Source organism: Heterodontus francisci, chromosome 26 (genome assembly GCF_036365525.1).
Source record: "Heterodontus francisci isolate sHetFra1 chromosome 26, sHetFra1.hap1, whole genome shotgun sequence".
Classification (NCBI taxonomy): Eukaryota; Metazoa; Chordata; class Chondrichthyes; order Heterodontiformes; family Heterodontidae; genus Heterodontus; species Heterodontus francisci.
Genome location: NC_090396.1, coordinates 67,386,195 through 67,412,571, shown reverse-complemented (window position 1 = coordinate 67,412,571; position 26,377 = coordinate 67,386,195). Strand labels below are relative to the sequence as shown.

General features: G+C 42.1%; 1 protein-coding gene across 12 annotated transcripts in view; it reads left to right on the top strand.

Annotated features, from left to right (window-relative positions):
• Positions 1 to 1,912: 1,912 nt before the first annotated feature.
• The window catches only part of bptf (bromodomain PHD finger transcription factor), a 190,601-nt gene continuing 166,136 nt past the window's right edge, over positions 1,913 to 26,377 (top strand). For all 12 annotated transcript variants that reach the window (XM_068058487.1, XM_068058488.1, XM_068058483.1 and 9 more), the window contains exon 1: positions 1,913 to 2,409. In XM_068058487.1, the coding sequence (XP_067914588.1) occupies positions 1,917 to 2,409 (493 nt within the window). In that variant the 5' untranslated portion in view covers positions 1,913 to 1,916. The remainder of the gene's footprint in view (positions 2,410 to 26,377) is intronic.

Below are 26,377 nucleotides of genomic sequence, written 5' to 3'. Positions count from 1 at the left end.
TTGTTTGTCACATCTACTGACCCTAGCTTTATTCTCTGCCCTTTCACACTTTTGGAAGAAGCCCATTATTAATTACCATGAAATAAACAAATAGCAATAAACCAACAGACAGTTGGGAGAGTTGATGCCAGGGGTGAGGCACCCCTGAGGCTGATGTCTGAGCTTTCCCACATGGAGGTCCTGCTCAGGGATTGGAAAGCAGATGTGTAGTGGGGAGAGATTAAAAACAACCTGCCCCTGGGTCGACATTCCCAGTCCGAAGTTTTCTGCAAAACAATAAGGTGGGAGGTGGGTTCAGGTTTGGGCATCAGACAGACAGCAGCCGCACTCTTGATGATGTCAGAATGTGGTTGGGTCGGTTGCAATTGTTTATCCTCAAGGCCAATGAACTTTTCACCCGGGACACACACAGATATTTATATATTTATTTATATTTAAAGGGTGCACGCATTTCCATGGGTGGTGGAGGAAATGCAGAAATAACCCTATTTTCTGCAAACCTGCCCCTATATCTATATTCTGCAAAAACAATGATCTCGTATGGAATTGCGCCGAGCCACAAAACAAAGAACCGATCGGAACTTTTGTGTTTAAAAGCTTTGCTTTTGGAGAATTTGTTGCTTTATTTGTTTCTCTGGAAGGGCCCTTTTCATTCGCTATTGCCGTAGGATGCGATGTTACGAGCGCGCTGGTTGGCTGTGGGCTGCTGCCGCCAATTCCAAACCCCCTGGGTTTCCTTTCTCTCTCCTTTAGCTCTTTTAGTATTAAACCCGCCGGGGAGGCGAGAGGCCTAAATCTCTTCTCAACTCTATTCCTGTTTTTAGGCTCAAATTCCGAACGGGATCGGCGGAAATACTCTATTTTACTCCCCGTCCAATCGCTACCTCCGGTTGGAGACAAAAAGTAACCAATAGCGGAAAGCACACAGCCTCTCGCGTTTGTTGCGAAAAGGACAAGTTTCCGCTCCTTTTCGGCGTTGGGGTTGAATGCAAAGTTTTTAGAAGAAAAAAAGTTGCTACATAAATTCAGCCCGGCATATTTTTTTTTTGTTAAAAACAGTCACAAATATTCTTGCATTTGGAAAAAAAAGAATAAAAAGTTATTGCTTTGCGTGAAATGTGCGCAGTGAAACATTGCATGGGTTTTTTTTTTCCTGCGCTTTACTGGCTTTTGTCAAATATATAATACGCATCGTTGCATTGTTTTTCTTTTTGCTGCAATTTGCTCGTTTTTGTTGAATAGAACATTGCACAATTTTAAGTTTCGGGTTTTACTAGTTTCTGTAGTATGTAAAACACCGCATTGTTTCCTCTTTTGGATTTTACAAGTTTTTGTTGGATATATATTATGTGAAACATTGCATTGCTTGTCTGTTGTTGCATTTGACTAGTTTTTGCTGTGTGTGTGAGCAGTGTTTGCACATTGCAAGGTTCCCGCATCGTTGCTCGTGCCGGATCCCGGAGCTGGAGCGCGCGCGCGCCGCGGGGGAGGGGGAGGGGGGTCACGTGACCAGTTGACTGGTTGACAAAAATGGCGGCGATCCCCGAATACAACATGGATGCCGGAAGGTTGGAGTGAAGCAGGAGGCAACGGAGGAGGAGGAAGAGGGAGGGGGGGAATAGAGAGAGTGAGAGAGGGGAAAAAAAAAAGAAAAACAAAATCACTATAATCAGAGTGCGCGAGGCTCGGCGCCTCCCTCCCGGCGGCTGCGGAAAGGGGGCGGGAGGGAGAGTCTGTGAAAATAATAATAATAAATTCCCAAACATTTTCTTTCCTTTGGAGGGGGTCGGGGAAGAGGGGAAAGGTCGAAGTGGTTTTGGGGGGGGGGTGGGGGGGAAAGAAGGGGGGGTTAAAATAGTGAGGCGGGGGGGTGGGGGATTAAAGTCGGGAAAGTCCGGGGGGGGGGGGGAATCACCATGAGAGGAAGGAGAGGTAGGCCGCCCAAGACGCTCGATGCTTCGCCGGCGGGAGCTGTAGGAGGACCGTCCGGGAGCCTGAGGTACCGGGCCGCCGGGGCCGGCAGAGGCAGAGGGGCCGACAGGCGGCTGAATCATGTCGAAGCTGGCGGTAGAGGGAGCCGGACCCCGAGAGGCGGCAAGGCTGGGAGCCGGGGCAGGGCCAAGGCCGCGGCGCAGCAGCAGCAGCGACAGGGCGGCCGCTCCCGCAGGCTGGCCGTCAACAAAGTCATCTATGACGACCACGAGAGCGAGGAGGAAGACGAGAGTCTGCTGTCGGATGAAGACGAGGACGACGACGAGGACGAGCGAGAGAACGAGGACGAGAACGAGCAAGATTCGGATTATCACCAGGCCACCGAGGAGGAGGAGGAAGAGGAGGACGAGGAGGACGATGCTAGTTATTGCACAGAGAGCAGCTTCAGGAGTCACAGCACTTACAGCAGTACTCCAGGTAAAGCCAGTGCATTTCAACATTGACAGCTTCTTCCATCCTTCTTTAAAGAACATATTGTATATATTGTTTGATCAAAGTTTCACATATCTGGTTGTATTGCTTGGAGATCCCACTTTGTCAGGCAATTGCACGTGCAAAAATCATCAAACTCCTTTGTAACCTGGCACGCAACAGTTGCCATGAAATGGCATTTACAAAAGTGCGACTTAACAACTTTCTGTTGGAAAATTTAATCTGAACTAAACTGTCATGATGGTCTGAAGTTGTATTAGTTTGATCATGGAGAGTAGTTTGTTGCAGTAATGTTGACTGGTTGGGATGTGCCCAAATTCTGTGCAGTGACTGCTCATCCCTGCATTTTACCTGCTACAGAAGTAGGTTGGAGGGAGGGAAGGGACCTCAATGACAACTTTGACAGTCCAGGCGCAAATTGCTTCTGACATCAGGCAAATAACTATTTTTAACCGGATATGTATTTTTACACCTTGACAGTTTTTATTTTTAAATAAAGCTTGTGTTTGTTTGGTCACAGTTGTTTACTTAAAAAAAATGAAAGAAAACTGGTGGAAATTTGAAATATAATCCTAGAAATCCCTAACTAACTCAACAGCTTGATCCTTTTTGTTTTACCTGGAAAGAAACAGATTAATGTTTCAAGTCAAGACCTTATTGTCAGGACGGTTTTGATGAAGTTTCTCCAGTTGAAACAAAAACTTCTGCCTTCTCCTTTCAGATAAAATAAAAGGAGCGACACTGGCGTTCTCAACCAATTCATACTAGACTTCATAATTTAGACAATTGTGATTAAATAAATTGTTTGGAGGGGAGAATAGTCATGCACTTTGGAAAATAATTGACAGCTTATTCTAGATTTTTCTCTTGCTTCTATTTATCAGAATTAGATATTTAGATTGTCTGTAAATGTAATTCTAAAGGCAAGTTTAATTTCAAATATCTAGCATCGCGCTTGTTAACTACCCTGCAGAGTTTATATACTTAGTATATTGAAAAGATAGTAAATTCATTTTGACTTTTAAAGTGAAAGTTAAGAATTTGAATTATTTTTAGTACAGTGTAATTTGTAAATGTTAGATTGCAACTCTTCAGCGTACAGACTTAGGATTTACAAAGTAAGCTTGTATTCTCAGTAATGTGAAAGTAAATAGGTAGGGCTTCTCTTGAGCATCAAACTGACTCCAACCATAATTTTAGGTCACAGTATGTTTTCCCTTTACTCATGTATCACAGTTACTTATGGGAATAATGGTTAATAAGTTAATTTTGATATTCCCGATAGTTTTTAGTACAGCGCTGTATATTTTGGTTATGGAGATCAAATCCTCTTCATAATATGCTAATTTTACTATTGGTTGTTTTGTTGGCTTGGATTGTTCTGCCATCCAGCATACAAATACCACTTTGCGTTTCTAGTTCTTGCCAACACCTAGGTGACATGGCTTCAGTTCTTTTGGCCACTTTTTCCATCGTCTACATGCCGCCAGATGGTGTACGACTTTGCTACTATGTTTGACCCTGCGTTAACTTTCCTTCCCACATTAGGTCAGTCACCACAATGGAGGGTTCCACCTCTAGAATATTGCCTGACTGCTCATGGCGCACTCTTCATGCTGCTGAAACCCAAATCCATGCTATCATGACTTCAAAAATAAGTTCTTTTAATGCTTCGCTCCCTGGCATTCCCTGCTTCACAAACTCCAGTTAATTCAGATCTCGGCACGAGACCTCTCTTGAACAGCATTTGACATATCCATTACCAACTTCCTTGCCAAATGAATCTCTGTACCCCATTGCATTGACTTCAAACCTACTTAATTATTTTCAAATCTTATCAAGGTATCTGCACAAGTAACCTTCTCCAGTTGTACGTCCCAGTAACCTGTGGTCCTCCGACGTTTCATTGCTGCTTTTTCCACATGCCTTCTGTCCCACCTTCACTTGGCTCCTTTAATCACAATGCCCCCCGCTCTTTGGAACACTCTTGGAAACATTATTACCTTTCACCCCTCCTTCAAAAATCTAGCTCTTACTGTACTCCCTTTTCCCCAAACCATAGCCCACCTGCCCTTGTGTTCAGTGTCATCACTTGTAAAGCACTGAACTTTTCTAAGGGAAGTCTGCTGCACTTTTATTGCTTGTTGGAAAGTGATAGTTTTGCTGCGTGTCATCATCTTTTGCAGATGGAAGGATGTCAATCAACCAATGATAACTGTTTGCTTTAAAAAAAAAATTATGATTCCAGATTTTTCTCCAATGTCATTCATCTCATTATTTCCAATCAAATTGTTGGTTTTGTGCTTGGAAGAAATTATTCATCAGTTAATGTTTCTCTTATTTTCTACCTGCCTGTGGAGATGGTAAGCGTTTAAAAGACACTTTGGCAAATGTTTAGGTTAATGAATGTTAGTCTAGACTGTCCGTCCATCAATGGTATTTGTGCACTGCCTTCAATACCAAAACATTCAGAAGGGTAGTGATTGCTAACTGTTGGATTCTTTAAGGGACTTGGTGCACTTCTGGTGTGTTTATGAATGGACAGCTAGTTTATTAACACCAAGTTGTTTTTTAAAAGGACATTTTTTTTTCTCCAAAATATACTTTATTCATAAAAATCTGTAAAAATTACATTGCCAAACAGTTTCAAACAGCACCAAAAAATACCAACATTGCAAGGGAGATCAGTTTCCTTCAATACAATCATGAGTTGCTTCACAACCCTTCCATTTCACATTTGTCATGCCAATTGCATGTTTACATTTTACAGCAAATGAAAATTTTCCCGATACAGTTCGAGGGGTTTCCCATGGGTCCAGCCCCTCAGTTCAGCTTGGTGGGGGGACCTTACAATGTTGTCTTTCCCCATTGAGCCTTTGCTGTGGCTGCCCCAAGCTTTAGTGCATCCCTCAGCACGTAGCCCTGGACCTTGGAATGTGCCAGTCTGCAACATTCGGTCGTGGACAACTCTTTGCGCGGGAAGACCAGCAAGTTTCGGGCAGACCAAAGGGCATCTTTCACCGAATTGATAGTCCTCCAGCAGCAGTTGATGTTTGTCTCGGTGTGCGTCCCGTAGAGCACAGACTCCTGTGTTACAGAGCTGCTTGGGATGAACCTCGACAAAACCCACTGCATCTCTTTCCACATCTGCTTTGCAAAGACACATTCCAGGAGGAGGTGGGCAACCGTCTATTCCCCACCACAGCCCTAAAAGTACATAGGAACAGGAGGAGGCCATTTAGCCCTCATGCCTGTTTTGCCATTCAATGAGATAATGGCTAATCTGTGACCTAACCCCACATCTTTATTATGGCGTAACTGAACAGCATGTCACGAGCCAACTGCTTGATCACTTGCATCTGGCAAAGGGGTACGTGCATGACATTTTTCCTTTTAAAAGCTAGATTGTTTCATAATTAAAAATGATAAGGTCATAGAATAGTATAACACAGAAGGACTCCATTGGGTTAGTTGAGTATGTGTTACATCTTTCCGAGATCAATCCAGTTAGATCTTCTCTCTTTTCTCCCCCACCGCTGCCCTATATCCATGCAATTTTTACTCCTTCAAGTATTTATCCAGTTATATTTTGAAGGCTTCTATTGAATCTGTATCCATCGCTCAGTGGGGTAGTGCATTCTAAATCCTAACGACTGGTTGTGTAAAAAAAATAAGTTTTTACTCATTTTCCCACTGGTTGAGAACCTGAAATCTGCCCTCTGGTTAGCGACCCTTCAGCTATTGGAAACGATCTTAAATCCTTCATGATTTTAAACACCCCTATCAAATCTCCTCTTGGCCTTCTCTGTTCTAAGAACAACCACCCCAGCATCTCCAGTCTATTCATGTAACTGTAGCTCCTGGAACCATTCCAGTAAATCTCTCCAAAGCCTTCATGTCCTTCCTAAAGTTTGGTGCCCAGAATTACACACAATACTCCAACTGGGGCTGAGCTACTGTTTTATATGGGCTTAGCATAACTTCCTTTCTTTTGTACTCTATGCCTCCATTTAAAAAGCCAAGGATCGCATATGCTTTATTAACTGCTTTGTTAAACTGTCCTGCCACCTGCAAAGAAAGATTTGTGCATAAGCAGCCACTATGATGCTTCCTCCAACTTGAGTTGCAATTAGGTAACTCAGGACAGAGCAGAGATCAAGCCTGGCATCTTCCAGATCCCTACTGATTAGTACCATATCCACAAATATATCTGCTTTTTGTCATTTCACTCCAATTGGATTGCACTGTGGCGTGATTGGGAGCAGTACATCAATGATTCAATTTAAAATTGCATCCCGTGGTAGATTAAGTTAAAGAATCCAAAAATAGTTGTCCTCTGCAATTTCCACCCCCCAAAAAACTTCCTTTTTATCTTCAACTATACATCGACCAGGTCCTCCCTCTCAGAGTGTTGCTTGTATTGAGCTGAATGTTATAAACTTGAATAACTATGTACTCACTAATGTTATACTTCGAGAACTCATCAGACTTGCTGTACAATTTATCATTCAATTCCTGTTGTATAGAGAGATGGTACAAGATGTGAGTTCTCATCCAGTATTTCTCTACACAGTAACTTGTGCTCCCAGCTGTAAAAGTAGGGGTGGAGTAGTGAGAAGAGAATTGGAGGGTTACTTTGCTCTTGTAGAGGATAAGAATTAGAAGAGTGAAAGGAAAATGTGAAAATGGGTTGAAGGGAGATGAGAGAATGGTACCTTTAATTTGCCAGTTGACATATATTGTGTCCTGAATCAACTTCATTTTAGTTATTGTACCAGAATCCTTTTGTGTTAAAAAGATTACCTAAATGTATTTATCTTTGCTGGATAAGGAATCCATTTGTGGATTGACTGATGTTATATGACCATAGTCAGAGAACAAAAGTTTATTTTTTTTAAAAAGTTCAATTTTTCAGAATTAATATGTTCTTGTTCTGGTACTTGGACCAGATATGCCGCTAGCTCATAGTCCTGATTTTCAAAGTCACCAGACAGGCAGTATAATTGCAGGGAGTGAATTGCTTTTTCTTGTCCCAATCCAGATCACTATCTTAGTATTTTGCCCCATTGCTTTTTTTTGCTTCATACTTCCTTTTCCATCCAATGGTCTGCCAGTTTTGCTACGCTAAGTGGAAATTTTGACAAGGACAGAATCAGGATTTTAGACCGTAACCCCATGTTGCTAATAAACTTGGTATGAGCACAGGTCTGCTACGAGCATACACTAGTTATATGTGAATTCAAAAACAATGGAAAGTTTGACGCTGTTCATTGAGTAAATGTTTAAAAAATATGAGCAGGAGTAGTTCTAGGTGATGTATGGAAATTGATTTAATGAACTTTACATTCAGCAGCTGTACCTTTTTGTATTAATATCTCATGCCTATGTGTGGACCTTGTATCACTGGTATGAGTCTACAGTGGCCTGTAATATTCATTGCTTGGCTCACTGGTTAGAGTTGACTTTTCGGTTGGCAATCACCAATTATTTTAGAAATTTTACTTCTGATTATTCTGTGTAGGTCCTTTTCAACACTGTACTTCGGGGTGTGGGTTGATGAGGGGGATCAACCTGTATCAGGACTAAAATTAGAAACGTTTAATTGTTTAGGCAAATCCGGCAGCCAATTTGCACAAAGCAAGGTGTCACAAACAGCAAGTAAAATAACTAACAGTTCCGAAGAAGGGTCACTGACCCGAAACGTTAACTCAGCTTCTCTTTCCACAGATGCTGCCAGACCTGCAGAGTGGTTCCAGCATTTCTTGTTTTTATATTATATAAGTAAAATAACTGACCAGTTAGTCTGTTGTGGTAGTGCTAAATGAGGAATAAATGTTGGTAAGGACACCAGGAGAACTCCCTACATTTTGAATAGTTCCATAGGATCTTTAATGTGAAGCTAAACCGATAGACGGAAATCAAACTTAACTTTTCATCTGAAAGACAGCACCTCTAACAATGAAGGCTTTCTTGGTACTGCACTGAAGGATATGTCCTAGTTATGTGCTCAATTCGGCTCCGGCACCTGTGATGACCTTGCCTTTGAGAGAGCCATGTATACTGTAGATAAGTCATTTTAAGTGTCTGAATTACACCATCTGTAAATTCACATTAACTGTCAGTTAGCTATGAATAAAAGTGGAGAAGATTTCTACCTGTGCTTTGAGTGCTGCCATTTGTTGTGTGAGCAAAGGATGGGAATCTACCTATCTGATCATACTTCCAAGCAGCATGAGCACTAAACCAAGCCAGAAGATGGCATGGGTGCCAGGGTAACCATCTACATTGAGGATGTGCTTTCCTGATTGTTCTGTTGAGGATGTGATTTTAAAAAAAAAAGTTCTTGCGTCATCTGCAGCTGGATAGCCAGGTGACCTATTCTCAGGCTTCCACTTGTAGCTCTTGGAAGCCAGACAGTGGCAGGTTTAAAATCCTGAACAAATCTAACACGTATTATTTGTTTAATAGACACTTTGTATTGTAGTATTGGGATTTTTCATCTGGTTTATTGGTACCTGGATTGAACAGTACTGATCAGGTGTCAAATGCTATGTAAGTGCCATTCATGCCTCAGGATGTCTCAAGTGTTTGACAATCAATCAAGTACTTCTGAATTGTAGTCACTTTTGTAGTGAAGGGAAATGCAACCGCTAATTTGCTTACAGCAAGGTTCCACAAACAGCAATGAGATGAATGACAGGTAATCTGTTTTACTGATGGTTGAGGAGCTATTTGGGCCAGATACTGGGAGAATTCCTTTGCTCCTCTTTGAATGTTGCCATGGGATCTTTTGCATCCACCTGAGAGGGCAAAGCAGGAAGATAGGATCCCAAATTAATGTCTCATCCAAAAGGCGACACTTCCTCAGTACACTGAAGTGTTAACCTAGATTATTTGTTCAAGTATCTGGAGTGGGGCTTGAACCCACAACCTTCTGACTCGGATGAGAGTGCTACCAGTGAACCAAGACTGACCGCTGCTCGTCAGAAGTTCTGCTTTCTTAATGCACCTAAAGAATAGCTGAGAATTACAGAAGGACAAGCATGGCACAGTATTCATTTCCCTAGTTGTCTATTGCCAAATTGTGTGGTTAATTAAAAAAAAATTAATCTTTTGAAGACCTGTGCAAGGACTATTTGCGTGCCAAACAGTGTAAGCAGCATGTGATCGACAGCGCTAAGCGATCCCACAACCAACGGATCAGATCTAAGCTCTGCAGTCCTGCCACAACCAGTCGTGAATGGTGGAGGACAATTAAACAACTAACTGGAGGAGGTGGCTGCACAAATAACCCCATCCTCAATGAAGGGGGAGCCCAGCACATCAGTGCAAAAGGTAAGGCTGAAGCATTCGCAACAATCTTCAGCTAGAAGTGCTGAGAGGATGATGCATCTTGGCCTCCTTCTGAGGTCCCCAGCATCACAGATGCCAGTCTTCAGCCAATTCAATTCACTCCACATGATATCGAGAAATGACTGAAGGCTATTGACCCTGACAACTTTCTGGCAATAGCTCTGAAGACCTGTGCTCCAGAATTTGCCGTGCCCCTAACCAAGCTGTTCTAGTGCAGCTACAACACTGGCATCTACCTGGCAATGTGGAAAATTGCCTAGGTATGTCCTGTGCACAAAAAGCAGGACAAGTCCAACCCGGCCAATTACCACCCTATCAGTCTACTATTGATCATCAGTAAAGTGATGGAAGGTGTCGTCGACAGTGCTATGAAGTGGCACTTGATTAGCAATAACCTGCTCAGGGATGCTCAGTTTGGGTTCTGCCAGGGCCACTCGGCTCCTAACCTCATTACAGCCTTGGTTCAAACATGAACAAAAGAGCTGAACTCCAGAGGTGAGGTGAGTGACTGCCCTTGACATCAAGGCAGCATTTGACCGAGTATTGCATCAAGGAGCCCTCGCAAAACTGGAGTCAATGGGAATTGGTGGGTGGGGGGGGGGTGGGGTTGGTGGGGAACTCTAAGCTGGTTGTGGTTGTTGGAGGTCAATCATCTCGGCTCCAGGACATCACTGCAGGCGTTCCTCAGGGTAGTGTCCTGGGCCCAACCATCTTCAGTTGCTTCATCTATGACCTTCCCTCCATCATAAGGTCAAAAGTGGGGATGTTCGCTGATGATTGCACAATGTTCAGCACCATTCGCGGCAACTCAGATACTGAAGCAGTCTGTGTAAAAATGCAGCAAGACCTGGACAATATCTCGGCTTGGGCTGATAAGTGGCAAGTGACATTCGCACCACACAAGTGCCAGGCAATGAGAATCTCGCCATCTCCCCTTGACATTCAATGGCATTGCGATCACTGAATCGTCCACTATCAACATTCTGGGAGTTAACCATTGACCAGAAACTGAACTGGAGTAGCCATATAAATACCATGACTACAAGAGCAGGTCAGAGGCTAGGAATCCTGTGGCGGGTAACTCACCTCCTGACTCTCCAAGCCTGCCCACCATCTACAAGGCATAAGTCAGGAGTGTGATGGAATATTCTCCACTTGCCTGGATGGGTGCAGCTCCAACAACACTCAAGAAGCTCGGTACCATCCAGGACAAAGCAGCCTGCTTGATTGGCACTCCCTCCACCACCGATGCACAGTGGCAGCAGTGTGTACCATCTACAAGATGCACTGCAGCAACACACCAAGGCTCCTTAGACAGCACCTTCCAAACTTGCAACCTCTACCACCTAGAAGGACAAAGACAGCAGATGCATGGGAACACCACCAACTGCAAGTTCCCCTCCAGGCCACACACTGTCCTGACTTGGAACTATATTGCTGTTTCTACACTGTCACTGGGTCAAAATCCTGGAACGCCCTTCCTCACAGCACTGTTGGTGTACCTGCACCCCCAGGACTGCAGCAGTTTAAGAAGGCAGTTCTCCATCAACTTCTCAAGGTCAATTCGAGATGGGCAACAGATGCTGGTCCGGCCAGCGACGTCCATAATCCCATGAACGAATTTTTAAAAAAAAAAGTGAAATCTGTAAATTGTGCACTACCTGGAAATTGATTTTGTGAGAATGTTTCTAATGTATTCCATCCATGCTGAACCAAGGCGATCAATTACAAGTTAAATAGTTGCCCCAAACTCTCTCTTTTATCCAGGATGTTATGCTTATTTCATTTCTGTGGTTAATCTTGATCCAAGCATGCACTAGTTAGCCTCTGTCCCCATTTTTAATTCGCGTACTGTCAGAGTGGTGGGACTGAAAGCATCCTTCCTTTCCCGTGCCATTGCAGCTATTAGACATTCTAGCATTCTGGAATGCCTTTTTCCCCTGCGTATTGCTCTCAAGAATTATTTTTACACTGTGACATCAGGGGTTCGTTGTGTGTGTAACATATTTGGACTACTTTAGTAGGTTATCATAGTGTCAAAATGTAATGAAAGGGGTGTGACTTGTTGATAGTTCAATATAAAACTGCTAATAGATAAACTGAAACTACATAGATTGGTTTTCCCATGTTTTTTGTCGAGGTACTACATCCAAACCAAAGTACTGCATCATGTAGTGGTAGGAAATGGTTTCCTTTGGCACTTTTTTCTTTTGATGTATGGTGAATCCTTTGTCTCAATTGAGGGGAGGGGGGCATACAGTTTGCTAAAAATGTGACTGCACATAGTGGAAGAGAATTTTGGGAAGGCATTATTAATGCTGTTTTGCTGTTGTGTGTATCATAGCTGGTTCCAGAGTGGTGTTGGTTGATGCCAAGTTGATCATGCCGTTTGGTTGTGAAGTGGTGGATAACATGATAGTGAGTTAAACAGAAGGGAATGATTTAATATAAGTTCTGGCCTGAGTAGAAAGATACTGTATTATGTATATATAATTAAGCGTATACAAATTATAGTAAAATAAGTATGTCCTTGCATTTGAAGTAAGTGAATTTTGATTTTAAAAACCAGGATCTAATTAACAGTAAAAACATATTTGTACTTGCAGTGTCCAATAAGTGGTTCTGGTATAGCACAGTCAGGTGGAGGGTAACAGTACTTCACTTTTGCTGATGCCATCCACTTTCAAACTGTAGGTCCCATGCAGTTGATGGTAATCACCTGCTCCTAGTTTGCTCCCGCAGCAGTGGAGACTCGCTTTTTAGCGGATCACCCAAATCTGCATTGCAACTATCTTCTTGGATTGTATTGGCCTGTAGAAATTTACTGGCAGATTAAAATGTAAAAACAGAAGATTGGTGCAGAAAATGTGTTTTTGTTTCACTCATCCAGGATCCAGACTGCATCAAGCCACGATGGTAAGGCTTCTTAAACAATAATGACCCTCAACTCCAACCTACAAAAAGAAAACACCCAATACTGACTGCACTAGTGTAAATGATTTTCCTTCCTACATTTTGAATTCTTACAAATCAACAAACTGAGTATAATGAATGAATGTGTAGTCTAGACTTGTGGTCAGAAAGAACTTTGAGTTTGCAGCAACTCATTTCACATAGGATCTTGTATAGTAGGTGGGGGGAAAAGCCTTAATCCTAATTTAGGGAGGCACAGTGGCGCAGTGGTTAGCACCGCAGCCTCACAGCTCCAGGGACCCGGGTTCAATTCTGAGTACTGCCTGTGCGGAGTTTGCAAGTTCTCCCTGTGACCATGTGGGTTTTCGCCGGGTGCTCCGGTTTCCTCCCACCGCCAAAGACTTGCAGGTGATAGGTAAATTGGCCATTGTAAATTGCCCCGAGTGTAGGTAGGTGGTAGGGAATCTGGATGACTGTAGGGTTAGTATAAATGGGTGGTTGTTGGTCAGCACAGACTCGGTGGGCCGAAGGGCCTGTTTCAGTGCTGTATCTCTAAATAAAATAAAAATAATTGTTGGTGCTGGATTTGACCTGGACCATTAGGTGAAGAGAATTATGCTAATCCACTGTCGCTCAAGCCCCAACTTTTCTATTCATTTTTTGCAGTACAGTCATAAAGGAATGGTAACAATGGTATCTGTCAAAGGTCCAAAATGCTACAGCTATTTTACCAGAATTCTGATCTATCAACATTTGGAATTGCATTCATGACTTTTGAAACTTGGGTACAAATCAGTGTGGGAAAGCAAAGCAGTTAATTATTTTTATCTTCCCTTGCACACTCGAAGGCATTGACTCATACTTGCGTACAATTCTACAGTACAGGTAGCCTCATGTTATGAACTGCGACAGTAAGTGACGACCTTGGTGGCATCACATTGTGCCCAATCCTGTTCTTGCTCAGCGTCCCCTCACAACCAGTTTTCAACAGTTGGGAGCAGGAAAACTGCTTTTCCTCCTCACTAACCCTCTTAAGTTATGGGTACTGAGGTCAGTTGTAGTATTTCACTAGATAGCTTAGATAAGCGAACTCTGGAATAGAGTTTGAACGTGTAACCTTCCTGCTTTGTATGCATAAGTATTGCACCACACGATGCATTTAAGCAATATGGTGTTTATTTTCTTTGTTGAAAGAACCATTGTAGGTGAAGAGTTGGTAACTGTCCAAAAATGACTTTCTGCTATATCTTGAGGGCTAAGGGTCATTATTTTCATTTGAAAATAATGGGAACTTTATAGTTAATGATTTCAGAAAAGAATCTCCAAAACTGATTAGTGACAGTTTCCTCTTATGCTGTTAAATATGCATCAGGGATGAGAAAATACATTTTTGGTTAGACAGAAGAAGTACAAATACTTGAAACATCTTTGTAGTTGAAGAGACAATCCCAACAATGCAAATAGTTTTTCAAGTGTAAAACCATTTAAAAGAATTATGATTAAACATGTACTTCAAAAATATTTTGTACATACGTTTGTTAAAACAGCATTGATACTCTTTTGGAAGATAGTATTGAGCCTGCTGGAGTGAGGTAGCAGAATTAATGTGCGCAGTTAAAATGGCAGATTTACATGAGTGCCTCAGGTTGGTCAGTGGTATTTGAAAAAATTCACACAGTTTGATTCACTAACTTCCCCTTATTGACATTGGCTGGGCTTGCTGTTTAAGGATGGTTAAAAATACAAAAAGTTCTTAATCCTTTTTTGCAGGTTAAAAAAAATTCAGCCATGTGCCTGACATAACTCTCTTTGAGGAATCCATGTTGAAAATCAAACTGGAGCACTGAGTATTGAACGGCACATTTTGAAAAAGTTCCTTCCATACCATTTGTGATCCATTGCTTGGTAGGCTTTGTGTTCTTAGTCATATTGTTGCGTGGAGGCATCATGTGGGTAGTCATAGTCTTGAATGCTTTTCTGCAGCTCCTGGCAGCCAATTTCAAGGCAACAGTTTGCCGCATCTCTTGGCTTGGAATACTGATGAGTGGAAAGAAGAAAATTAACTTAAAACCAGAGAATGCTGCACTGATGGCTGCAGAACCTCATTGGCAGACCAACCACTTGTTTCATTGTTTCTGTGGCATTGTGTGTTTTGTTGTCTAGTCAGGGTTGCATACACACATGCTCTTCTGCACGCCCATACTCAAGGCCCCCATCAATGGTCATTGAACACCAATATACCTTAAATGACACTGCCTGTTTTTTTTTGGGAAAATGGTGCTGCCTGCTGGTTTTTAAAGTTACCTAAATGGCTTCCCAGATCCTGGTTCTAAGGAGACTCATTGAGTCCATGCCATGTACAGGGGTGAGCATGTTAACAAAATTTCGACTCGTGCCATACAAAAGCAAAATACAGCGGATGCTGGAAATCTGAAATAAAAATAGAAAATTCTGGAAATGCTCAGCAGGTCTGGCAGCATCTGTGGAGAGAGAAACACTTAACATTTCAGGTTTGTAACCTTTCGTTGGAACACTGATAAAAGGTCACAAACCTGAAATGTTAACACTGTTTCTTTCTCCATAGACGCTGCCAGACTTGCTGAGTATTCAGTTTGTTCCGTTGAGAAGTTTTACTAGTGTTTTGAATGCTGGACTTTGTAGCATGATTGTTTTAAAACTGTGACTTTTAATGTAGTGTAAAGGTGGAGTCAGGACAGCCATGTGACCTCACATCCACTCTGCCCAAGGACAAAACAGGGATCTTGGTTACCAGGATAACAAAGCATCCAGATCAAAGACCCTTTTGTCTCGAGAGACAATGGGTAAGCGCCTGGAGGTGGTCAGTGGTTTGTGAAGCAGCACCTGGAGTGGCTATAAAGGCCAATTTTAGAGTGACAGACTCTTCCACAGGTGCTGCAGATAAAATTGGTTGTTGGGGCTGTTTCACAGTTGGCTCTCTCCTTGCGCTTCTGTCTTTTTCCCTGCCAACAGCTAAGTCTCTTCGACTCGCCACTCTTTAGCACCGCCTTTATGGCTGTCCGCCAGCTCTGGCGATCACTGGCAACTGACTCCCACGACTTGTGGTGAATGTCGCAGGACTTCATGTCGTGTTTGCAGACTTCTTTAAAGCAGAGACGTGGACGGCCGGTGGGTCTGATACCAGTGATGAGCTCGCTGTACAATGTGTCCTTGGGGATCCTGCCATCTTCCATGCGGCTCACATGGCCAAGCCATCTCAAGCACCGCTGGCTCAGTAGGGTGTATATGCTGGGGATGTTGGCCGCCTCGAGGACTTCTGTGTTGGAGATACAGTCCTGCCACCTGATGCTAAGGATTCTCCGGAGGCAGCGAATTTGGAATGCATTGAGACATTGCTCTTGGCTGACATACATTGTCCAGGCTTCGCTGCCGTAGAGCAAAGTACTGATGACACAGGCTTGATACACTCGGACGTTTGTGTTCCGTGTCAGTGTGCCATTTTCCCACACTCTCTTGGCCAGTCTGGACATAGCAGCGGAAGCCTTTCTCATGCGCTTGTTGATTTCTGCATCGAGAGACAGGTTACTGGTGATAGTTGAGCCGAGGTAGGTTGTAACACCTGAAGAACAATTGGTTTCACCCTCCAGACTTTCAGATAAGGAGCCAGTGGCTCTGAAAATGTAAATGCGAGTTGCAGTTGCTAGCACCTGGAAACAAAGGAAAGCCCAGGTGGCTCTGCTGTGGCTAGACCTGCTGGCTCTGCATATTGGAAAAGCAAATTACAATGACTTTTGATTTTTGGATAAATTCTACAGGCTTGGGGAAGTCTGCAGGCTATAAGGAAGGCTGGAAGACAAAGACCAGGGTTGGCAGCCTCAGGACAGAGAGAGGGGGGGCGGGAACACCTGCTCTCTGAAAAATGTATCCGGCACGACAAATGTGAAATGGAAGGGTTGTGAGGCAACTCATGATTGTATTGAAGCAAACGGATCTCTTTTGCACTGTTTGTAATTTTTGACTTGGTGCTGTTTGAAGCTGTTTGGTAATGTATTTTTTTACAGATTTTTATGAATAAAGTATATTTTGGAAATAAAAAAAAACCTGCTCTCTGAAAACTGACAAAGTGAAAGGCTGCAAAGACTTGAACCCAATTTGAAAGTTAAGGTTTGCTAAGAAAAGATCAACAGGATCACCTTATTCATAGATGTTCAGGTCAGAAGTGCTCGGAAGAAGGGAGCGACGAGGACATTGACTTTGAGATGGACTGGGAGATTTAGCCCACTGCAACTGTGAGGAGTTTGGGACTGTTAGCTGCAAGGATTCACTTCAGTGAGGATTGTGTAACATTTAAATGTGGTGTGGGGTTTTCAAGTATCAACTGCTGCTGGAGGACTATCAATTCGGTGAAAGACGCCCTTTGGTCTGCCCGAAACTTGCTGGTCTTCCAGCGCAAAGAGTTGTCCACCACCGAATGTTGCAGACTGGCACATTCCAAGGTCCAGGACTACGTGCTGAGGGACGCACTAAAGCTTGGGGCAGCCGCAGCAAAGGCTCAATGGGGAAAGACCACAGTGTAAGGATCCCCCACCAAGCTGGACTGAGGGGCTGGAACCATCGGAAGCCCCTCGAACTGTATCGTTAATATTCTCAATTGCTGTAAATGTAAAACTGTAATTGACATGACAATTGTGAAACGGAAGGGTTGGGAAGAAACTCATGACATTATTGAAAGAAACAGATCTCTTTTGCAATGTTTGTATTTTTTCGTGCTGTTTGGAAACTGTTTGGCAATGTAATTTTTACAGATTTTTATGAATAAAGTATATTTTGGGCAAAAAAAAAATAGTGAAGGAATATACCTTTGGAGTATTACCTACTTACAAAGTACCATTTAGTTAATGGTGATTTTTTAGTTTAGTTATAATAGTCTAAAATGTGAAATCTTGTCGTGTAATTCTTTAAATTGGTTTGGGGAGTTTATACCTTGTGTTTTAAAGTTAATGGTCTCACTGATGTAACACTAGATTGGGGTAGGTTGTGCTACTGCTTATTGGGTGGGGGAGGGAGGGAATTTATGCTGTGCCCAGGGCCACAAGTATGCTTAATGTGCTCAAAATCAGATTTTTGTAATGAGCTGTTCGATAAAGCTCTATGTCAAGTGACAAGTTCAACACGTCCACATTTTACTTTCTGTAAAGTAAACCTATTAAATATATTTTAAGATCTAAAACACAGGATACTGTACTTGCAAAATTTATGTTCTAATACAGTTGTGAAAATGTGTATATTTCTACACTTGCTAGCAGTATTGCTTGGATAGTTTGTTCTTTGTTTGAAGTGTACAGTTTTGTTTACATTTTTAATGGGAAAAGTTGCATTTAATAGAAGGAATAGGATATTGATTAGCCAACTGACTAGAGTGCTGAAGAAAAGATTAGTGAATAATTTGATGTTGAGTAAAGACGAGGTCAATTTCTAGAGCGATATGATTTGTGGGTTTAGAGAAGTATGGAGAAAATAAAGTGGATGGACAAGGCAATGAGGAGGTGTTGGCAATGATACAAGAAGAATGTAGTTTGATTGTCTTTAGAAATAGGTACTTAAGCAATCCATGAAGACACAAGGCTTGGATCAATTTGAGATTAGCAAGTGTAAAATGCCATTTGTGCATATTTTTGCCAAAATTCAAGAACTATTTAAGATGCCTCATGCTGGCTCATTACTGATCTTTGTGGTGCAGAAACACAGCAGTACGCTGTTATCTGAAGGGAATGGCACTGATCAGAATATTCAATATTCTATGATCTGAAAATATGAACCTTTTTAGGGGGCAGAAGTGGTCTGTTGAACTGTGTACAATTTCAGTGAGCTGCTGTGGCCTTATAGAGGAAGGGAAATATAGGGAGTGCTCTTAAGTGTTTACCTACCCAATTAACTGAGGGTATATTTACCCAGCCTGTTGCACAATCAAGATTTTTAACCTCCAGTTGAAATTGGTCAATCTTTTCCTCCTTACTGCCAGGCACTTTCAGTGAATTCACTGACAAGGTATTTATATTTACAGAATGGTTGGTTACAGCACAGAAGGAGGGCATTTGGCGCATGTTCATGCTGGCTCTCTGCAAGAGCACCTCACCTGGTCCTACCTTTTCCCCGTAGCTGTGATTTTTTTTATCTTCATATAATTATCCAATTCCCTTTTGAAAGCCACTCTTGAATCTGCCTCCACCACACTTTCAGGCAGTGCATTCTACATCCTAACCACTCACCTGTTGCCATTGCTTCTTTTGCTTATCACCTTAAATCAGTGTCCTCTGGTTCTTGATCCTTATGCCAACGGCAACAATTTCTCCCTATCTACTCTGTCCAAACCCCTCATGATTTTGAATACCTCTCGAGGAGATCAGCCCCAGCTTCTCCAATCTATCCATGTAACTGATGTCCCTCAAACCTGGAACTATTCTCATGAATCTTTTCTGCACCCTCTCTAATGCCTTCATATCCTTTCTAAAGTGTTGTGCTCAGAACTGGACACAATATTCCAGTTGAGGCCTAACCAGTGTTTTATATAGGTTTATCATTACTTCCTTGTTTTTGTACTCTATGTCCCTATTTATAAAGTTCATGATCGGATATACTTTATTAACTGTTTTCCCAACCTGCCCTGCCGCCGTCAACGATTTATGCAAATATACTCCCAGGTCCCTCTGGTCCTGCACCCACTTTAGAATTGAACCCTTTATTTTACATTGCCCCTCCTCGTTCTTCCGACCAAAGTGAATCACATCACACATCTCGGCATTAAATTTGATCTGCCACTTGTCTGCCCATTGCACCAGCCTATATATGTCCTCTTGAAATCTATCACTGTTCTCCTCCTATTTCACAATACTTGTAAGTTTTGTCATCTGCAAATTTTGAGATTGTGCCCTCTACACCCAAGTTTAGGTCACAAATATATTTGTCAAGAAAAGCAGGGCTCCTAATACCGTCCCTGGGGAACCCCACTATATACCTTCCACCAGTACAAAAAACAACTGTTCACTACTACTCTGTTTCCTGTCACTCAGTCAATTTCGTATCCAGGCTACTGTCCTTTTTATTAAATGTGCTCAAACTGTGTCGACAAGCCTGTTATTTGGCACTTTATGAAATGCCTTTTGGAAGTTCGTGCACACCACATCGACTGCGTTACCCTCATCAATCCTCTCTGCTAACTCATCAAAAATTCCCAAGTTAAACATGATTTGTCATTAACCCACATTTGTCCAAGTGACAATTTTGTCCTGGATTATCATTTCTAAAATCTTTCCCACCACTGAGATTAAACTGACTGGCCTGTCGTTGCTGGGCTTGTCCTTGCACCCTTTTTAGAACAAGGGTGTAACATTTGCAATTCTCCAGTCCTCTGGAACCACCTCTGAATCTAAGGGGAATTAGAAGATTATGGCCTGTGCCTCTGCAGTTTCCACCTTTTTACTTCCTCAGTATCCTTGGATGTATCTGATCTGGTCCTGGTGACTTATCAACTTTAAGTGTAGCCAGCCTATCTAATACCACCTCCTCTTCAATTTTAACCCATCCAATGTCTCACCTACCTCCTCTTTCTCTATGACAGGCAGCATCTTTCTTGGTAAAGACAGATACAAAATATTTATTTAGTACTTTAGCCATTCTTCCTCCTTCCATGCACAAATCCTCTTTTAGGTCACTAATCTGCTCCACTCCTCCTTTTTCCATCCTTTCACTCTTTATATGCCCATTGAAGACTTTTGGATTCCCTTTTATGTCAGCTGCCAGTCTTTTCTTATACTTTGTCTTTGCTTTTCCTATTTGTTTTTTCACTTCCCCTCTGCTATAATCAGCCTGGTTCTCAATTGTATTATCCACCTGACACTTGTCATATGCCCCCTTTTTCAGCTTCATTTAATCTTTATCTCTTGTCATCCAGGGAGCTCTGGATTTGTTTACCCTCCCTTTCCTCCTTGTAGGAATGTACCTTACCTATCTACTCTTTAAAGGCAGCCCATTGTTCCGTTACATTTTTGGCTGCCAGACTTTGATCCCAATTTACCTGGGCCAGATCCGTTCTCTCCTCATTGAAGTTGGCCCTCCCCCAGTTAATTAATTTTACTCTGGATTACTCCTTGTCCTTTTTCATAGCTCACCAAAACCTTATGATACTATGATCATTGTCCCCTAAATGTTCCCCCCTACTGACGCTTGATCCACTTGACCTAGCTCATTCCCCAGAACCAGATCCAGCAATGCCTCCTTCCTTGTTGGATTGGAAACATATTGATGTAGAAAACTCTCCTAAACGTACTCAAAAACTCTTGCCCCTTCCTGCCCTTTACTCTTTTATTATCCTAGTCTATATTAAGATAATTGAAGCTCCCCATTATAACCATAATTCTTGCATTTCTTTGTAATTCCCTTGCAGATTTCTTCCTCTATATCTTTCTCACTATTTGGTGCCCTATAACATATGCCCAGTACCTCTATTGTTTCTTAGCTCTAACCAAATAAATTCTGTCCTTAATCCCTCGAGGACATCCTCTTTCCCTCTCCAGCACTATAATGTTCTCCTTAAGCAATACTGCTACCCCTCTTTCTTTCCTGAACACCTTGTGTTCAGGAGTATTTAGTACCCAGTCCTGCCCTTTTTTGAGCCAGGTCTCCGTTATCGCCACAATATCTTATTTTCACGCGACTATCTGTGTCTAGAGCTCACTGACTTTATTTACCACACCCCCTGCATTCCCATACAAACACAGTAAACCTAATTTAGATCTTATTACATTCCCTCTTACTCTGACCCCACCTAATACCTTACTATTTCCTACTCTCGTGCTATCTGTTGCTTCCAATTCTTTGTGCATCTTGGTTTTCATCTCTAAATTTACCTCCTGGTTCCCGTACCACTGCCAAGTTAGCTTAAACCCTCCCCAAAAGCACTAGCAAATCACCCCCAAGGACATTGGTCCCAGCTCAGTTCAGGTGCAACCCGTCTGGCCTGTACAGGTCCCATCTCCCCCAGAACCAGTCCCAATGTCCCAGGAATCTCCTGCACCATCTCTTCAGCCACACATTCATCTGTTCTATTCTCCCATTTCTATACTCACATGCGCATGGTAGCAGAATTAATCCAGAGATTGCTACCTTTGAGGTCCTGCTTGCTTGTTTCTTTCCTAGCTCCCTAAACTCTGCCTGCAGGACCTCATCCCTCTTTCTACCTATGTCATTGGTACCTATACGAACCACGATCGCTGGCTGTTCACCCTCCCCCTCAGACTGCTCTGCAGCCGCTTAGTGACATCCTTGACCCTAGCACCAGGGAGGCAACATACCGTCCTGCATTCTGTGGTCTGCGGCCACAGAAATGCCTGTCTGTTCCCCAAACTATTGAATCCCCTATCACTGTTGCTTTTCCAGTCTTTCTCCTGCCTCCCCTGTATAGCTGTGTCAGCCGTGGACTAGGCTGTGGCTGTCTGCCCCAGAGGAACCATCTCTCTCACCAGTATTGAGAACGGAATATCGGTTAAAGAGTGAGATGCTGCAAGGGAATCCTTTACTACCTGCCTGGTCCTTCTTAACTGCCTGGCAGTCATCCATTGCCTCGCTGCTTGCATGCTCATATGCTGCAGGGTGACACATCTATAAATGTGCTATCCACTAAATCCTCCGCCTTGAGGATGTGCCGCAGTGACACCAGCTGCTGCTCAAGCTCCAAACCTGGAACTCAAACTGTTGCAGTTGATACTTCCTGCACATGTGGTTGTCCAGGCCACAAGATTCCTGGTGTTTCCACATGGAACAGGATGTGTGCACCATAAGATTGAGCTGCCCTGCCATGCCTCTATTTATTAGATTGTTACGACTTGGGTGAGTACAGCCATCAGCTGCTTCTCTTGTTCTGACATCACTTTATTTTTTAGGGAGGTTAGCTGAAATGTTTTACTTAACTCATCTAAAAACCTTAGATTTTATTTTACTTAAAAGTTCAGAACCCTTTAGTGTTGCTATCCATTGTTAATTTTAACTGATCTGATCGTGCACTGATCGTAGTTATATGAAGTTATAAAATTGGCTTAGTTTTATACTAATTAATCGATGAAGTCTTAGTTTATAGTTGATTAATTTAGATTAAATTAAAAGCTTAGCAATGGGCCTGTAACTGCAGGCTGGCAGCTTCTGGACTGGGTAAAAATGTTACTGACTATGTATGCTGTTGAAACCACAACCATTTTGGGCAAAACTGACTGCATGCCGTGACATTTTGTGCAGTAGTTGAAAAAACCTGCCTCACATTCTAAGAATTGAGCTGGAATAGTACTTTTTCTTTTCCCCCCCCCCCCCTTTTTTTTTCCCCTTGTCCCCACGCCCCATTCCAATCTGAAGACATTGGTCTGTTGGCATATGATGTCATATATGGGGGATGGGACTGAAATGGAAATGTAGACCAATTGTAACATAGGCCAAATATCAAGCCCATTATTGTACTGGTCGTATGGCTAGCTGCCATGTTGTCAATTTGCCACTGAGTTGAGAGAAATGGGGATAGTCACATTGCACTCCATTTTAATGCATTGTTTGCACTCCACTCTGACTTGCAATTGGATTTGTTCAAAGTCATTTTTCCATCTAATTTGAAAATTGTTTTTAAATTGGTTAAGACAAGTGTTTCTTTGACATCGGCAACCATGCAACACTGATGTCTAATAGTAATCTGTCATTGATTTCAGTTTATGGAACTGCTGAACTATTGAGTATCCTCGCACTATTTTAAATTACTGTTCTGAGCTTAAATTTGCAGTTTTGGAATATTTTGTTGCTGGTCTTTTGCATCTGTTTTCCTTACTGTTAACCTACTGATTGGAAATATGTGTAGATAGGGTTTGCACTATTAAGTGACGCAAACACTTTTAAATTAAGCAAAGTCGATGTGCTGTACCTTTTCAAGGAAGAGGTCACTGGCCCAGATAATCGTGCCTGTTATGGTGCCAGAAGTCTCTTTGTATTGTGATGAGAGCAAATAACCAACCCCTACAGGGTTTACACATTGTATTTGCATTAGAACAGCTTTATGCTTGTACTGAATTAGGACTGTTTTCATTAGAACATTGCAGCGCAGTACAGGCCCTTCGGCCCTCGATGTTGCGCCGACCATCTGACCTACACTATTCCATTTTCATCCATATGTCTATCCAATGACCACTTTTCAATACAACTGGATGAATATTTCTATCAACAGATATTAGACCAGGGTTTTACTATACTCTGTTTAAAATGTGCAAAAATCTTAATCTGGTTAATGGATTGTCAACATGATCTTCATTTAATAAATGCAAGTCTGTCTGTCTATCATCAGGAGTGGTTAAGCACAAGAACATGGAAGCTCTTTGGTGACATGTATTGTGCTGTTAGATAACAAAATGCAATCCAAGAGAGCAATAATGATGAAGAATGCCTTTGCATGTCACATTGCATCTGAGAAAATCTATCTTGTGAAGTCCCCTGTTGTGCAAGATGGTTATTAATTTATCTGCCTTATAGTAGAGAAGGAAGATTCAGGGTAGTGATTGATTTTGACCTAATGGCATGAGCCAAACAGACTGATTTGAGAGCGAAGAAATATCTTGTCACGTGGCCACAGAAAATGGTGTTAATTTTGCAGCTTTTGTACGGTAAGGTACTAGAGCGACACAGTAAAAGCTTTGCCATGTCTTCTGGGTTGTGTGATGTGATCAGTGGATTTCTCCCTCTCGCTCCCCCCCCCCCCTTCTCTCCATCTCTCTCCCTCTTTCGGACCCACCTTCTCTCCATCTAAATTCCTTGGGCTGGTATATTGGAATGTGATGTGCAAAGATGTGAAGAAGTCTTTTTATCGTATTGGAATTGGAAATAGAAATCCCAAACTTGTTCCTTGCATTTTATTCAATAAACTTTATAATTATATGAACATTCGACCATGAACATTTTCCTCTGTGAAATCATTACCGATCCAAAGGTTGGATGTATTAAAGGGGAAATTAAATGCTGAAAGTGAGCGGATTCAGTAAGTTATTTTGTCTGTTTACTGAACTTTGTAAAATGCAAAACTGTACCTTTTTTGCATTTTGTACAGTGGTTTCTTTAGTCTGGCAACAATGTTTGCCACAAAGTAACCTCACACAATGTATTTCATGGTTTAAGGCACATTTATTGTTCATTCCTAGTTGCTTTCTTGGTAGCATTTGTTTTTTATAACTGACATTCAGAGTTAATCACAAAGTATGGGTTGGAGTTATGTGTTGGCCAGAGTTGGGTTTTGGCATAAATATGACCCCTTTTAGTAAATTTTTAAAATTGCTTATTTACTGGAGTATTGCTGAAAATAGAGACATGATGTTGAAGCTTTTTGTCTTGCACTCATCAGGACAATCTGCAAGAATGCCAATGTAAGGGAAAACAACTTTATACTGTATGAGAAGAATGGCAGAGGGGGTGGAGTAGCCTTACTGATTAGAAATAATATTACTTCATTGAGGGAGGATATAATGAGGGGAAAGCATCCAGTGGACCTTATGGGTGGAATTGAGGAACAGAAAAGGATCTAAAACTGTAATAGGTGTTGTGCACAGACCCCCTGGTAGCAGTTCTGAGGTGTTAGATTGTATAAATGCACAAATTAGGCAAGTGTGTAACAAAGGCAGAGTAGTATTAATAGGGGATTTTAACTTACACATAGATTGGGAGAGGCAGATTAGCACCCGTCAGAAAGGTAGTGAATTTCTGGAATGTGTCCGGGATAGTTTCCTACAGCAATATGCCCTAGATGTAACAAGGGGACAGGCAATATTAGATTTAGTTATGAGTAATGAGCCCAATTTAATTAGTAGCCTAACTGTGCGTGAAACATTTATCAAATAGTGATCACAACATGATCGAATTCAAGGTAGCGTTTGAAAGTGAAAAGCACGAATCAGCTACTAGAATTTTAGACTTGGGTAAGGCTGACTTTACCGGGATGAGACAGAGACTGTCCACGGTAAACTGGGTAGATCTGTTAATGGGTCAAACGACTGAAGAACAGTGGAGAATATTTAAAGAAACATTTAATGAAATACAGAGCGGGTATATACCCCTGAGAGGAAAAAGCTCCACCTCACAGAAAAAACAGCCCTGGACAACTAAAGAGATTAGGGATAGCATAAAATAAAAAGAAAGGGCTTACAAAAATGCAAAACGCAGCACAGATCTGTCCAAATGGGATCGATACAAAGACCAGCAAAGGATCACAAAACAGCTTATAAGAGCTACTAAAAAAAGATTATGAATGGAAACTTGCAAGGGACATCAAAATCAAAAAGAAGAAATTTTAGAGTTACATAAAGGGAAAGCAGGTGGTCAAGAGCAATGTAGGCCCACTAAAAGCTGAAAATGGAGATATTGCCATTGATAATGGGGAAGTGGCAGACCTGTTGAGCAATTACTTTGCCTCAGTATTTACAGTTGAAAAGGAGGATAACTTACAGGAAGTCCCGAAAAAATTAATAGCCGATAGGGGACAGGGACTTAATACAATTAATGTAAGTAATACATCAGTAACAAGGAAATTAATGGAACTAAAGAGTGAGAAATACCCAGGCCCTGACAATTTCCGACCGAGGGTGTTAAAGGAAGTAGGGGAGCACATTGTAGATGCACTAACTATAGTCTTTCAGAA